This window comes from Mus pahari, chromosome 9 (genome assembly GCF_900095145.1).
Source record: "Mus pahari chromosome 9, PAHARI_EIJ_v1.1, whole genome shotgun sequence".
Classification (NCBI taxonomy): domain Eukaryota; kingdom Metazoa; phylum Chordata; class Mammalia; order Rodentia; family Muridae; genus Mus; species Mus pahari.
The window spans coordinates 6503413-6518932 of NC_034598.1; the positions used below are offsets into that span (position 1 = coordinate 6503413).

The following is a 15520-nucleotide window of genomic DNA, read 5'->3' on the forward strand; positions in this document are numbered from 1 at the left end:
AGCGACTGCTAGATCCTTGGACTTCCATTCACAGCTACTACTGAACCATTGTTGGGATTTGGACTGCAGACTGTAAGTCATCAATAAATTCCTTTACTACATAGAGACTATCTGTAAGTTCTGTGACTCTAGAGAACCCTGACTAATACAGAGTCAGAGGCCACCCTAGGCTATATGCAACCTTGTCACAAAAGCCAAAAACCAAAGCAAGTAACTTTCCCGGTCAAAGGATGCAGACTATATGCAGAAGGAATAATGGAAAGGAGTGATTTTAAAAACAAGACTTTGTTTCCAATTGTATTTATGTTTCCGTGGTATGTTTACATGCAAGGGCTGGTGTCTATGCTGGAGTTGGAGTCACAGGCAGTTGTAAGCTGCCTGACATGTGTGCTGAGGATTGGACTTCCGTCGCCTGTAAGACTAGTGTGAGCTCTTAATTGCTGAGCCATCTCTCCTGTACCTTAACAGTCTATTCTCATAACACACAATGATGTTTTAATAAGAAAAAAATTAAAAGTATATGTTTATTTATGAGTATGTTGTAGCTGTCTTCAGACACACCAGAAGAGGGCAACAGATTCCATTACAGATGGTTGTGACCCACCATGTGGTTGCTGGGAATTGAACTCAGGACGTCTGGAAGAACAGTCAGTGTTCCTAATTGCTTAGCCATCTCTTCAGCCCCAGTAAGAACTTTTAAAAAAGAAAAGTTAAGGGGTGAGTATACTGAACCCACACTGAGTTCAGTAACTTAAAAGTAAAGGGACAGGTAACTTTATCTTCAGAATTCTGAGCAGAAAGAGACTACCGGAGTACCACAACCATCCTGACTACACCCAGACCACTACAGACAGTGCAGGTGGCAGCTATGTTTCCAGAAAGAAAGGAGACTGACCCCCAGAACTTGTGAGTTTAACATACACAGATTCATGCAATTGTGCATATGAAATATGAAATATTGGTGGGTGGGGAACTACATCTGCACTGAACATGGGAAGATGTTGGTTTCTTAGCATTATTCCAGCAACAACAAAGCACAACTATATACCAGGCATTTACAATTTACATAGTCGGTACCACAGAGACAACTGAAGGTATACAGGAAGATGTGCATAGGTTATGAGATCATGCCACTTCACACTCAGGACTGGAGTATCCAAAGATTTATATATTGCAGGAAGGTCCCAAACCCACCCGCCCCACCCCCTAAGAACTGAGGAATGACTAAACTTGCATAGTCTCAAAGTATCTCCCCTAAATATTTACTAACTATAAAGGGGAAAATAGTAACAGTGGAGACAACCAGAGATAAACTACCAAAGACTTTCACAAACTAGAGAAGACAAAGGATGGGGCCAGCAAGATGGCTCAACAGGTAAGTGCTTGCCTCCTAGCCTGATAGACAGCTTGACTTCAGTCTAGGACACACAGAAAGGTGGAAAGAGAACTCACCCATAGACATGTCCTCTGACCTCTGCACCTATGCCAAGATAACAACTGGGGCCTGAGGGTACCCCTAACTGGCAGAGCACTTGCTCAGCATGTACAAGGCCCTGGGTTCAATCCCCATTATTTCCAAGAAGGAAACAAGCAAGACTAGGGAAATACAATGTGAAAGAGAAAACAGTTACCAAGTAAGTCAACAACTTATTCGGTATTACCACAGTACTGCCAAGTCCCTGCTTGCACTAACTGCTGTGATAACGTAAGACACCACTGGACAAGCGAGCAAGCAGGGTGAAAGACACGCAGGAGCTCTAGTTATCCTTAGAGTTTTCCTGTGCATATGTAACTCCTTCAAAATGAAGTAAGTTACAGTTATGCAAGAATATTCTGAGCCAGACATGGTGGTGTACACCTTTAATCCCAGCATTCAGGAAGCAAAAGCAGGTGGATCTCTGAGTTTGAGGCCAACTAGGGCTACATAGAGAAACCCTGTCTCAAAAAAATAAAAAAATAAAATAAAAAGAATATTCATTCAGTGTAAATACTAACAACTTTTTCTTCTAAACCCTTCATAAAGCAATTGTTATAACTAAGCAAAATAAGTGATGATGATGATGATAATAGTAATAATAATGACTTACTTTTTATATAGAACTCCATATGGTTTCTTCAGTGCATACTGTAAAACATAATTTTAAACTTTCTCAACAGAACATTCAAAAAGCAGAGTCGTGGCTATCTTCCTGATTTATATGCCTGCACTATCAGTTGTTTCAAACTCAGGGGTGGGGCAGGCTCTTACTATGCAGTCCGGGCTGCCCTGACTTCCAATCTTCCTGCCGCTGCCTCCTAAGTTCTAGGATTACACATGCTACCATGTTTAGTAACACAAATGGCAGGTCTCACTCTGCCAAGGCCAAGTGTTTCCCGTCTCAGTGCAGTGAACAGCACCACCTTTTTCTGACAACCAATAATGACCATCCTGAATGCTGACTACTATAATATTCTAATATCGTACTGCTCTTAGAACTTGCTTAAATGTGTAAGGTCCCTGGGAAGGAGAGGCTGTTCCCCTCAAGACCACAACATTCAGTTAAACATTTCAGAAAAAGATGAGCATGCCAGGCCAGACACTGCAGCTCCCATCTATAATCCCGGGGCTCGGAACATGGAGCCACAGAACTGCGCCGAAAGGTGAGCAATGTGGCTCAGTGAGAACGCTGTTTGCCAGCAAGAGCTGACAAGATGGCAAGGCATTCCTTGCAGAACATCAGCAGGCTCACAGGCATAGTCACATATGTACATACTCACACACACGCATACATATACTATAAAATACAGTATTGGAAGCAATAATTCGATATGCCTACCACATCTCTGAGTACTTGTGTCACGGTTGCATTTGCATTTCCGCCTTTAATCAGCATGGCATTCTTAATGTTCTCACTGAGTTTCGGTTCTCTCTTCTCAAGGAATCTCTTAGCCCTTTTAGTTTTAGGCTTTCTGTATTAAAAAAAAAAAAAAAAAAAGCACAATTCAAACCAAGTTATACATTTTACTCATATGGCAGGGACTCAGCAGGAATGGCACTCACATTTATCAAGCAGGATTCTAACAGTAACAACAAACAAAACAAAACAAAAACTTCACTTAGCCGGTGTGTAGTGGCGCACGCCTTTAATCCCAGCACTCAGGAGGCAGAGGCAGGTGGATTTCTGAGTTCAAGAACAGCCTGGTCTACAGAGTGAGTTCAGGACAGCCAGGACTTCACAGAGAAACTTTGCCTCAACAAACAAACAAAAATCCCTACTTTTTCAAGATTATACTAGCATCAGTACTTTATCATTACTGTTAAATATGTTTTATTAGCTTTTGGTTTCTTACATAAACTTCCTTTTTGCTATTCTCACTCGTTCTAATACTAATTTTTTTTCTAAACCTCTTATTAAACATTAAAGGATTGTGGGGCTGAGAGACTAGGTTAAGAGCAAGTGCTGCCTTTGTAGATCTGAATGTAGATTTGGTTCTTAGCACCCACAGGACAGCTCCCAATTAGCTGTAATTCCAGTTCCAGGGATCTGCTGTTCTCTTCTGGCTTCTGCAGGCATTGCATACACAAGTGCACATAAATACAAGCTAGCATTCACGCATACATAAATAAAAATAAATTTAAAAAATGAAATGCCGTCAAGTTAAAAGTTGTTTTTAACTTAGTATGTTTCTTCATGGTGACTTATGCCTGTAATTACAGCTCTTTAACAAATCAGGCAACTCAAGACAAAAGTAATATGCCCAAGATCTTCACTGCTGGCATGGAAGCCAACGTTAAAATTGTACTAGATGTAAGGACCCAGTTACAACTCCAATGTGAAAAACTAACTTATTATTCTGTTTTTATGGTGTGGCAGTAATAGCATATTACCACATATTTCTGTTAAGAAAGAATTCGACTTTGCTTCTGATTTGCTGCGGTAAACACGATACTTTTCAGTTTTCTATGAACGCAATTTCTCCTCTCTCAAATAAAAATAATCCTCTATTTCCCAGTCTTGGGACAGGTAGGGAGAGAAGAAACAGAGGAAAAAAAGAAGGAAGGAAAGAAAGAGAGAAAAGGGGAGGGGAGGGGAGGAAGGAAGGAAAGGGAAAGGGAGAGGAAAGAAAGAAAAAAAAAAGAAAAGAAAACCCAAAATATGCATACACCTTAATTTCCCACATAGAATTAAAAAAATTCTCCTCCAATGAAATGTCATGTATAAAACCAAGTTAGGCCAGGCGGTGGTGGCACACACCTTTAATCCCAGCACTTGGGGGCAGAGGCAGGCGGATTTCTGAGTTTGAGGCCAGCCTGGTCTACAGAGTGAGTTCCAGGACAGCCAGGACTACACAGAGAAACCCTGTCTCGAAAAACCAAAAAACAAAACAACAACAACAACAAAAACAAAAACAAGTTAGTCATTTACTAGTCAGTCAAGATGTACATATTTTATTGAATTAAATCAAGGCGCACACTGTTTTTATACACTTTACAGCCCGTGTCTTTATGCAATCTGACTAACCAGTAATCAATATAAATAGCACCTTATTAGTTAGTCATAGTAGGTGCACAAAATCCATTAATGACTAAAAAGAAACTGTCGGCTACACTGCATATTTACTTAAATAGCAGAAAACTGTAAAAACCAATGCAAAAACATTTGGGATCTCAATATTTTTGAACAAACGTAACCACCACTCAGTGAAAAGCAGAAGTGTACAAAGTTGGAAGGAAAAGGAAAACTCCCATTTTGTACCTGTTGTGGCAAACACTGCTCTCTACAGTTCTATGACACACGACTGTTGTGACAGCTATTTTTTTACAGGGTAAACTGATTTAGGGCTGTTCAAATGTCCAGAGTGACAAAACTGAGTCCAGCTCATCGCCTGGTTCTTGTCCGATTCCGAGGCCACCGCCATTCTCACACTGAGACTCTATCAGCGGCGACGTCAGAAGCCGATCGCGGCGTCGGCCCTCGCTCCCGCCCACAGCTCGCCGTCTGCCACCCCGGCTTCCCAGCGGCGACTCGGGACGGAGAACCGGCCGAGCCCGCTCCTTCCCAGCGACCACTAGCAAAGCACGACCGGAAAGAGCGACAGCCGGACGACCGCGACGGAGCGCGCCCCACACACTTACAGAACTTTGTCCAAAGCATCCATAGCTGCAAGATCACGTAGCGAATGCACGTGGACCGCTTACTTCCCGGAAGCCGCCGCGAGCGCCGGAAAAGGCGGTGCCGGAAATGCGAAATACCACTTCCTTAGACAGCCCCGCTGTCCGCGCTGCGGCCATTTTGGGAAGGCGTTCCGTTTCCCTTGGTTACGGAACGTCGTTTGATTGTTCTCCGGAAAGTAAACACTTCAAGTGACTTAGTGTGGAGTCGAGGATTTGGGAGCCAAGTGTTCCTCTTCAGGGAAATAACCAGAATGCTAGAAAGGTTGGAGGTACGGTACTCAGTTACCAAAAGCCCTGCTATGAAAAGGACACCATTGACTGCGAGAGCAGCTGAAGCGGTTTGATTAACCACTCGCCTTCTCCATGAAAGACACAGGAAGAATACTGCTGATCGTGACTTTCTTTCAAGCCTCAGTCATACAACCTGCATATAATTATATAAAATACACCTTGTGATGTGCACAATTCATTGGTTTGGGGTGCCTTCACAGAGCCACTGAAGCCAGCACTGGGGGAGGGGAGGGCAGGAGAATTGAAAGTTACAAGTCCAACCTCCACTCCACAATGAGGCGCTGTCAAACACACACAGAGAGAACTCAGCATTGGGGTGCAGTCCTGGCGTTTCAGTACTTTAGAAAGGAAGGCTGGAAGATCGGGCTATGTAAGGATTTAAATGCAACCATCAACTATTACCTAATTGCAATATACTTTCATTACTTCTAAGAGCTCACATACCCATCCACCAGTGGTAGTACCTGGAATTGCCTAGTCTGATGTACATAGTATGAATTGAATCTCATAGTGTGCAGTCTTGGGTCTGACTTTAACTTTGTTAAGTTTTGAGTTTTGTTTTGAGACATCACTTTCTCTGGCCTGTAATTTGCTATATAGATCACCAGGATCTTGAATTCTGTGTTTTCTGCCATTTGAGTGACAAAATTACAGACATTTGCTACCACATGTGGCATAATTTACCATTTCAAGGTTTGTGCGTTTGTGTGCTGTTTTGCGGGGAGGATCTTGAAATACAGCCACTGCTGGAATAGAGCTGTTGACCATGCTGGTGTAGAACTGCCTTTCCCTGTGAACCACTGGGACTAAATGCATATCCTACTAAGATTAACGGCATGTCCTGCCATTCCAGGAAATCCATCTTTTTGCATATTGGGATGAATGATAGCAAGTGAGGAAAGTGGCTTCTAAATGGCTTTAGGAGGCCTGGCTGGAGCTCTCTGGGCTGTCTCAGTGGTATAGCACTTAACTATACACATGGTCCTAGGCACAAACTCCTGTACTGGGTTAAAGAATAGACAGTGGTGCTTTCAACCTCACTTTGACTTCACCACCATCAGGATTGGTAAAGGGATGGGAATTTGATTTTTGTTTTTGAGATGGTTTCTCTGTGTAGCCCTGTTCATTCTGGAACTTGCTCTGTAGACTAGGCTGGCCTCAAACTCAGAGATTACCCTGTCTCTGCCTCCTCATGCTGGGATCAAAGGTGTGTGCCTCCACTGCTGGGCTTGGAGTTTAGTTTATAATGTGGACACTGACTTTACCAGCCATGCTTACTAAAGGCTCTAGAAAAGCTCCAAAGGACAGTACTTGGAAAGGAGATGCAGCCTCTGGCTGTTTCCAAAGAGGGTCAGCTAGAGTTCATTCTCAGCTACAAAAATTCCAGGTCCGACTGGAATATTTAAGACATTGTCTCAAAATAAATAAGCAATAAATCCATCTAGTAAACAAACTTTCCCAGGTCCTTTTCCCAAATTCTATGAGCTGTTCTAGCAAGCAATTCAAAGTGAGAAAAGCATTGTGGGAACATTCAGTTTGTAACCAAGTCAGAGGCAGTGGGGAACCTGGGGAACTACTTGAGACTAGCACGTAGACTAGAGACAGCACAGTGGTATAGGGCTGTGGATCTGACACTAAGTCCAGGTTGACTAAGGATCAGAACTTCAGAGCTGGATTAGGTTAGATGACATTGAATATGTGTCCTCTAGGAACTCATCTGTAATTTTAAACAAAACAAAATCCAGATATATCTGTTGTTAAAAAAAAAAAAAGAAAAAGGCCATCTGACTTACTGCTTCTGACCGTCACAGGATGACTTTCACACAAGAGCACTTGCTGCAGTCAGAAGGCTAGAGAGTTTAAGGCCAGTCTGGGTCACATGTAAAACTCTGTATCAGGAAACAAGGAGGGTGGGCATGGGGCAGAAGACAAGAGTGGTAGCCGGGTGTGGTGGCACACGCACCCAGCACTTGGGAGGCAGAGACAGGTGGATTTCTGAGTTCAAGGCCAGCCTGGTCTACAAAGTGAGTTCCAGGACAGTCAGGGCTACACAGAGAAACCCTGTCTCAAAAAAAAAAAAAAAAAAGAGTGGTGATGGCCCAGCAGTTGGGAGGACATGACTACAACCCCAGCACCACGTGGCTCGTGGCCATCTCTACCTCCAGTTCTAAGAGGCCCAAAGTCTCTTCCAGCCTCCTCAGGTGCCAGGTCAGATCGTGGTGAACACACATATGCATTCACACATACACAGAAACAAACACTGGTTTTTGTTGTTGTTGTTGTTGTTTTGACACAGGGTTTCTCTGTGTAGCCCTGACTCTTTTGAAACTCATTTTGTAGACTGGCTGTCCTTGAACTCAGAAATGTACCTGCTTCTGCCTCCTGAGTGCTGGGATCAAAGGTGTGTGCCACCAACTGCCCCACATAAATATTTTTAGGAGGGGCGTGTGTGGAGAGGGCTGTGAGGTGGCCCAGCAGGTAAAGTGTTCGCTGCACAAGCCTGATGACCTGAGTTTAATTCCCAGAACCCACAAAGGTAGAAGGAGAGAACCTGGGGCCGACAGAGGCCAGAAGCAGACATCAGATCTCCGGAAACTGAAGTCGCAGATGGCTCCAAACTGCCACATATACACTAGAAATCGAATCCGGGTCCTCTGGAAGACCATTTTTAACTATGATGCTCTCTCTCTTATATTATAAAAACTGAATTCCTGTGTGGTCCTGCATGACTCTGGTATACTAAATCCTGTTGTACCTGGAAATGCATACTGTCACAATAACACGGAATGGTGAGCCAGACACAGCTAAGAAGTAATTGTATACAAGACCACTTCTTTAAAGTTCACAACTGGTTGTTTTGAGAAACATTTCCATCTTGAGTTCCCATGAAAACAGAACTTTCCATCTCAGAAGGGGTCTCCCCTGGAGGAGCAGGGTCCTCCACTTCAGAGTGCTGCGCCTTCTCCTGTTCCTGTGTCTGCTCTGCACTGCCTTTCATCTGACTCTCTTGGTCTTCCAGCTCCACAGGTTTATCAGAGGCTGGCCCTGCAGCCTCATCTTCATGTTCATGGAGAAAGCTGCAAATCATGTTGGGTCTATAGGAGAAATCATTATCCTTCATTTGCAGCCATTCCACGCCATCTAATGAGGTTGGGGATAAACAGGACAAAAAGAAGGAAACAGAAGGAGAGAGCTCAGTCAAGACATTTTTTCCTGAACTAACAACAAATGTGGTGCAGATGAGAGCCTGCACTGCCAGTGGGGATGTAAATTGTACAACCACTCAGAAGTCAGTGTGAAGGTGCCTTATGAAAAAGGGAAGCCCTATATGGCTGCACTCTGCACAACAGCCAAGATACAGAGCCATCCTAAAGATTAGTCGATAGATAAACAAATGTAGGGAGATATAGCTTCGCACACCTCAAGTTCCTTCCAAAGTATCACTTTCAAAGTATTCACTTTGGACCAAACATCTTTGTTTGTTTGTTTGTTTGTTCTTCAAAATTGGGTTCCTCTGTATAGCCCTGGCTGACCTGGAACTCACTCTGTAGACCAGGCTAGCTTCAAACTCACAGATCCACCTGTGTCTGCCTCCCCAGTACTGGGATTGTAGGCCCAGACCACTGCAAGTCATCACCCCAACAGCTAGAAAGGGTATCTCAAGAGTGTGAGTGATGCCTGCCTGCAAGCACAGCTAGGGCAGTGAGGTGGTAGGAAGGTCAGAAAGTCACCCAGCCTGGGTGGTAAGAGCTCCTTTCAAAACCCAAAAGTGGTCCCGATACAATACACAATGCAAGCTTTTTAGCTATAAGTAAGAATTACATTGACACATGTAGGAAAACAGACACAACCAGAACTATGAGGTGAGAAAGACACATCCTACATGCTTTCTTTAATATGTGTATGTAGGACATGAGGGTAGGAAGGGGATGGTGAGGGAGGACATCAGGATGACAAGACAGAGGGAGGGGGGACATCAGAAGACAGTGGGAATCTGTGGCACAAAAGCAAAGCAAGCCAGGCAGTGGTGGCGCACGCCTTTAATCCCAGCATTGGTAGACAGAGGCAGGCAGATTTCTGAGTTCAAGGCCAGCCTGGTCTACAGAGTGAGTTCCAGGACAGCCAGGGCTACACAGAGAAACTGTCTCAAAAACCACCCGACCCCCGACCCCCCAAAAAAGCAAAAGGAAGACAAAGGGAGCCTAACTGCCCAAGTGCTGGGAAATAGGCATGAGCAACACGTCCCGTGTAGTGCCGATTTTGATATACCACAGTTTATCCACCTGCCGAGGAGCTGACTCTGGCTGCCTTCCCCAACTCCCCAACTCACTGGCATTTCAAGCATGTGCTACCACGTCCCTCTAGCACTAGGCACCAACCCCAGGGCTCCACACGCGTGCTAGGCGAGTGCTCCTAACCACTTATCTACACTCTCAGCCAAGAGCACCCCTCTGCAGAGAAGGAAGTGAACGAACCTATGTTTTCTTCTCCTTCCTTCTTTTCTGTCAGAAGCGTCCTCGTCATGCTCAGCTTCTTCATCGTGTGGCACTTGTACTTCAGCACCGTCTTATCGGTCCCCTCTGGATCCACTAGGACATGAAATGATCGTTTTATACTATTCCATGACATCAGATGTGCGCAGTTTGTTGTTTTGTTTTTTAATTACATTTATTTGTTTGTATGTGTACAGGGGTGCCACAGAACATGTGTGGAGGTTGTAAGAGTCCTTCCACTGTGCGGGCCCCAGTGACTGAACTCCTGTTGTCAGGCTTGGCACCAAGCAGCTTTCCCATTGAGCCATCTCAGCAGCCTGAGGTGTGTGTTTCTTTTTTTGTTGTTTTTTTTTTTTTTTTTTTTTTTTTGGGGGGGGGGGGTTGTTTTCGAGACAGGGTTTCTCTGTGTAGCCCTGGCTGTCCTGGAACTCACTCTGTAGATCAGGTTGGCCTCGAACTCAGAAATCTGCCTGCCTCTGTCTCCCAAGTGCTGGGATTAAAGGCGTGCGCCACCACCACCCACGAGGTGTGTGTGTTTATTTTCACTATTAGGTTTTTGAGACGGGGTCTGGCCTGGAAACCACTATGTAGACCAGGCTGGCCTCAAATCTACCAGCCCTGCCTTTCAAATGCTGGGATTAAAGGTGTGTACTGCCATGCCCAGTCTGAGCTATTTTAATTTTACACATTTTAAAAGAAATTTTCATGAATGTGTATCCCTGTCTGTATGTGAGAATGTGCCCTCTGAGGCCAAATCCCCTGGAGACAGTGTCACAGGCAACTGTGACTCACCCAACATGGGGACTGGGAACTGAACTCCGGTCCTCTGGGAAAAAAAAAACCAGCCATGTTCCCTAACTACTGAGCCATCTCTCCAGTCCCCAGTATTTACTATATACATTGTATATCTGAAGCTAGGCATAGTGGTGTATGGCTGTAACCCCAGCACTCCGGAGGCACGAGGATTGTGAGTACAAAGCTAGCCTGAGCTTCAGCTTGAGTTGATAATGAACAAGAACACAAAATAAAGAACAAAAGGCAAAACAAGCGGTATGTCTGGGGCAATCTGTAGAAAGTCTGCCTTACCCCGTTCAACACCTTCTTCAAATATCACGCAGGTACCAAGCGTATCTGTGGGGAAACATGAATCAGTCAGGAAAGGCGGCAGTCCATCTCTGAGAGCCATGTGAAAAAGAGGCTTTTGTGCCGGGTGCCGTCCTACCTTCATATTCCCCAGCAAACACGTAGCTGTCCACTTGCAGGATGGGTCTCTCCGTGTCAATTCCCTATAACAGATTAAAAGACAAAATCCACCATCATTTTATTTTAAAAATGCCCTTGGGGGGCTAGACACATGGCTCAGTGGTTAAGAGCACTGACTGCTCTTCCAGAGGGCCTGAATTCTAATCCCAGCAACCACATGATGGCTCACAAGCATCTGTAATGGGATCCCGTGCCCTCTTCTGGTGTGTCTGAAGACAGCTACAGTGTACTCATACACATAAAATAAATACATACATACATACATGAATACATAAGTAAATAAATCTTTTAAAAAATGCCATTGGAACTGGGCAGTGTAGGGCGCATCTTTAATCCCAGCACTTGGGAGGCAGAGGCAGGCGGATTTCTGTGAGTTCAAGGCCAGCCTAGTCTACAGAGCTAGCTTTAGGACAACCAGAGCTACACAGAGAAACTCCATCTCAAAAAAACAAAAACAAAACAAAATAGAAAATGCCCGCGGGAGGCCAGCCTGTTCTACAGAGTGAGTTCTCAGACAGCCAGGGCAATACAGAGAAACCCTATCTCGGAAAAGCCAATTAAAAAAATTGAAAGAGAGAGAGAGAGAGAGAGAGAGAGAGATGCCCTTGGACTGGGTGACTGGCCATGCCTTTCACACTTGGAAGGCAGAGAGGCAGACCATCTGAGTCTGACACCAGGCTGGCCTCAACTCACTGAGATATGCCTATTTGCACTTCCTATGCATTGGGTGGGATTAAGAGTATGTCCACGGGCTGGTGAGATGGCTCAGCAAGTAAGAGCACCGACTGCTCTTCCAAAGGTCCCAAGTTCAAATCCCAACATATGGTGGCTCACAACCATCAGTAACAAGATCTGATGCCCTCTTCTGGAGTGTCTGAAGTCAGCTACAGTGTACTTACATATAATTAATTAATTAATTAATTAATTTAAAAAAAAAAAAAAAAGTATGTCCACAAGCCAGACATGGTGGCTCATGCCTTTAATCCCAGCACTTGGGAGGCAGAGGCAGGCAGATTTCTGAGTTCAAAGCCAGCCTGGTCTACAGAGTAAGTTCTGTGACGGCCAGGGCTATACAGAGAAACCCTGTCTCGAAAAAACAAACAACAACAACAACAAAGAGTGTGTCCACGCTGGAGAGATGGCTCAGCGGTTAGGAGCACTGATTGCTCTTCCAAAGGTCCTGAGTTCAAATCCCAGCAACCACATGGTGGCTCACAACCACCCATAATGAGATCTGACGCCCTCTTTTGGTGTGTTTCAAGACAGCTACATTGTACTTATTTATAATAATAAATCTTTAGGCCAGAGTGAGCAAGGTTGACCGGAGTGAGCAGAGGTCCTAAGTTCAATTCCCAACAACCACATGAAGACTCACAACCATCTGTACAACTACAGTGTACATATATGTATTTCATATACATAAAATAAATCTTAAAAAAGAGAGAGAGAGAGAGAGAGAGAGAGAGAGAGAGAGAGAGAGAGAATGTCCACCGTGCCTGAGTGGACTTTCTGTTGTTGTTTTGAGACAGGGTCTGTCTGTGGGTCTGTCTGTCTTAGAACTTGCTATGCACACCACACTGCTCATCCCTGATCAGCACACTGGGGTACGTGGCAGAAATTTGCCCGTTTAAATATTTGAAGCCAAGGATTTTGCTCCAAAATTTTGATAACAATTAGCTTCATTCCCCCATCCCTGCCCAACCCCCCACCCCAAAGACAAGGTTTCTCTGTGTAACAGCCCTGGCTGTCCTGGGACTCACTCTGCAGACCAAGCCAAGCAGGTCTCAAACTTAAGAGATCCGTTTGCCTCTGCCTCAGGAGTGCTGGGGTTGAAGGTCTGTATCACCATTAGGCAATAACTTAATATTTTAAACTGTGTCTTCTCCAGGCTTTCTGAAGACAGGGCTTTCTGTAGATCAGGTGGCACAGAATGTACTGTATCACTAAGGATGACATTGAACTTGGGATCCGCCCGCCTTGGGCTCCCCAGTGCCCGCACTACAGGTGTGTACCAGGACAGCCTGCTCTCATGCTGTTTGTTCTTAATTGACTTGTGAGGAGTGAGAAATGGCACGGTGAAGCAGGTTACATGGTACCCGGCGACTTGCCGGGCAACACTGCCTACATATCCACACTTAGACCAGAGTCTGCGTCCAGACCAGTGCTCTCAGCTGTGGCACTACAGGAGGCTAGAACCGAGACCACGCCCACTGCAAAGAAGGCGGGCACTGCTGAAGACCAGCAAGGGTTAGGCTTTTGTCCTCAAAGTCCCCCAGAAGTTTCATACCAAGCGTTTGTTACCTTTCGCTCTTTCTCTCCAGCCACACATTCAGTGAAGAAGCAGGCAGGCATTCTCTCTGCTCCCATAGACTCCCTCCCTGGTTACCTACTCTGGTAGGACCCTGAAGCGTTCACTGCTTTGTAAGGTGGGACGAATGTCTCTCTCTTTGTGGACAACCATATCTATCACCTTCCAGTCTTGTTTTAACTTTAAGAAAATCTACAACATTCCCCGAATCCTAAGACTCACCAAAATCTTGCATTTATTTTCACATTTGGAGAGAAAATCTGAATCAATGATTCCTGACAATTCTACCAGAACAAACTGCTCCTGGGGAAGAAAGCAAAGTTAATAAGGTAGACAAGGGACAGTAAACAAGAAATACCCCAAATTGCTCTGTGAAAACGCGACCCAGTTTCCGGTGGAAACCGATTCTTTCTAGAATGGGTAAACCAGAACTGAAGCTAGCCCCCCGACGGCGGCTCGGGCTTCGTAGAGCAAGCGAGCCGTCGATCGGCCTCCCTGCCTCCGTCCGCATCCCGGACTCCCTTCCCCACCCGGGCGCGGCTCAGCCAAGGCGGCCGGCGCTGCAGGCCCCCGACCCCCGCTTACAACCTCCTCTATGTCCTCCTCCTCCTCCTCCTCCTCGTCCTCCCAAATGGGATCCACTGCCGCAGCCATAGCGCTCGGAGACGCCATCGCTGGCCACGCCCCCTGCGGCCGCCATCTTCGATACGGGCAGCGGCGTCCCGCTTCCGGCCAGAAAGCAAGATGGCGCCGCCAGGCTTCCGTAAGCGGGTCCCACGTGGAGACTCGACCCGCTCCGCGCTTTGGGAACTTAGGTTATTTAGCCCCGCTTTGAAGAACGTGGCTCGTAGAGCTCAGGCTACCCCGGACTCACTAAGTAGCCGAGGATGCGCGTAATCAGCTGCCTGCACTATAAAACAGCCTCGCATCCATTGTCTGCCGCACACAAGACTGGAGGATCAGTGGTGGCCTCCGCCTTTCATCCCAGCATCTGAGGACGCGGGAGGGAGAGGATTAATGCGGATTCCAGGCCAGAGTGGCTACCCAGTTCATGCGAACCCAGCAGTGCCGCTACCGGGTCAGGGTGGAAGTGGGACAGCCGACGACACAAGCCAGCGCCCATCTTAAACAAAACGCAACCTGAGGAACCGCACCCACCCTTTAAAACGGGTCCGGAAGTGGTTTTCTTCGGCGCCTGTGGACTCTGGCGTGTGATTGGCTATCATCCTCAATATGTTAATTAGGAACTTGAAGCTGAGGTAGTTTAAAAGTCATAAGTATTCAGAATGATTTTTTTTTTTTTTTTTTTTTTGCTAAATAATATACGAACACAGCTTCGAAGGTGCGTGTGTATGGTATGTCTTAGGAGAATATTACAGGGTTGAAGGGGAACGAATGTCACCATTCGTTAGAAATGTGCTGTCAGAGGTGGCCTCGCGGCGGCCGGCCCCACCGAGCTAAGACTATACTTTCAGGGATCATTTCTATAGTTCGTTACTAGAGAAGTTTCTCTGACTGTGTAGAGCACTCGAAACCACGAGGAGGAGACGGAGCGTCCTCTCCTGAGCGTGAAGCCGGCTCTTAGTGCTGCTTCCCGCAGTTGCTATTTGCCATTGATGATCGTTCTCGGTTCTCCTGAGAGCCGAGAGGGAGAGGATGCAGTCTGAGTGGTTTCCTTTATATGTGGATAAAAGTTAGAGTACGCCAAGTTTTTAAGTTGTGGGCTCGAGTCCTAGTACTGTAGAAGTAGTCCTGGGTAATGACTGGGTAACGTGTTTCAGTAGGCTTTATGGTTACTAGACTTCTTTCCTTGTTTTCTACTTTACATGGCTTTTGTTATGTAGCCCTGTCATTTCTCTCAGTGTGGTCCAGGACGACCTCCAGCTCAAGATCTGCTTTCTGCCTGCCTCGGCCTCCTAAGTGCTGGAATTTAGGGTGTTCACTACGGCCTGGCTCACCTGCCTTTCTTGTTCTTCTATTAGTATGAATGTAGTTATAATGTTAACGGGA

General features: G+C 45.7%; 2 protein-coding genes and 1 non-coding gene across 5 annotated transcripts in view; 1 reads left to right on the forward strand and 2 right to left on the reverse strand.

Moving 5' to 3' along the window:
* Positions 1-5203, reverse strand: part of Rpf2 (ribosome production factor 2 homolog) — a 22480-nt gene extending 17277 nt beyond the window's left edge. Inside the window, exons 1-3 of one of the 2 annotated variants that reach the window (XM_021205102.1) lie at positions 5117-5203; positions 2817-2949; positions 2088-2125 (exon numbers count right to left, since the gene is read on the reverse strand). In XM_021205102.1, the coding sequence (XP_021060761.1) occupies positions 2088-2125; positions 2817-2949; positions 5117-5139 (194 nt within the window). In that variant the 5' untranslated portion in view covers positions 5140-5203. Of the gene's footprint in view, positions 1-2087; positions 2126-2816; positions 2950-5116 lie in introns of those variants that run through there. The other variant, XM_029542322.1, reaches the window with a different exon arrangement.
* A 3062-nt stretch (positions 5204-8265) lies between these two features.
* Positions 8266-14189, reverse strand: Gtf3c6 (general transcription factor IIIC subunit 6). 2 transcript variants are annotated; one of them, XM_021205467.2, is made up of 6 exons: positions 14099-14189; positions 13733-13813; positions 11162-11225; positions 11026-11070; positions 9922-10035; positions 8266-8587 (listed from the first exon to the last, which is right to left on the reverse strand). In XM_021205467.2, the coding sequence occupies exons 1-6, from the start codon at positions 14180-14182 to the stop codon at positions 8289-8291; spliced, it is 687 nt and encodes a 228-aa protein (XP_021061126.1). In that variant the 5' UTR covers positions 14183-14189; the 3' UTR covers positions 8266-8288. The 2 variants fall into 2 exon arrangements, with proteins under 2 accessions (XP_021061126.1, XP_021061125.1); XM_021205466.2 differs by having other exon boundaries at positions 14096-14189.
* Positions 14190-14969: 780 nt separating this feature from the next.
* LOC115064758 lies at positions 14970-15182 on the forward strand. Its single transcript, XR_003844578.1, has one exon. It is a non-coding gene; the product is annotated as a small nucleolar RNA U3 (small nucleolar RNA).
* Positions 15183-15520: the final 338 nt, after the last annotated feature.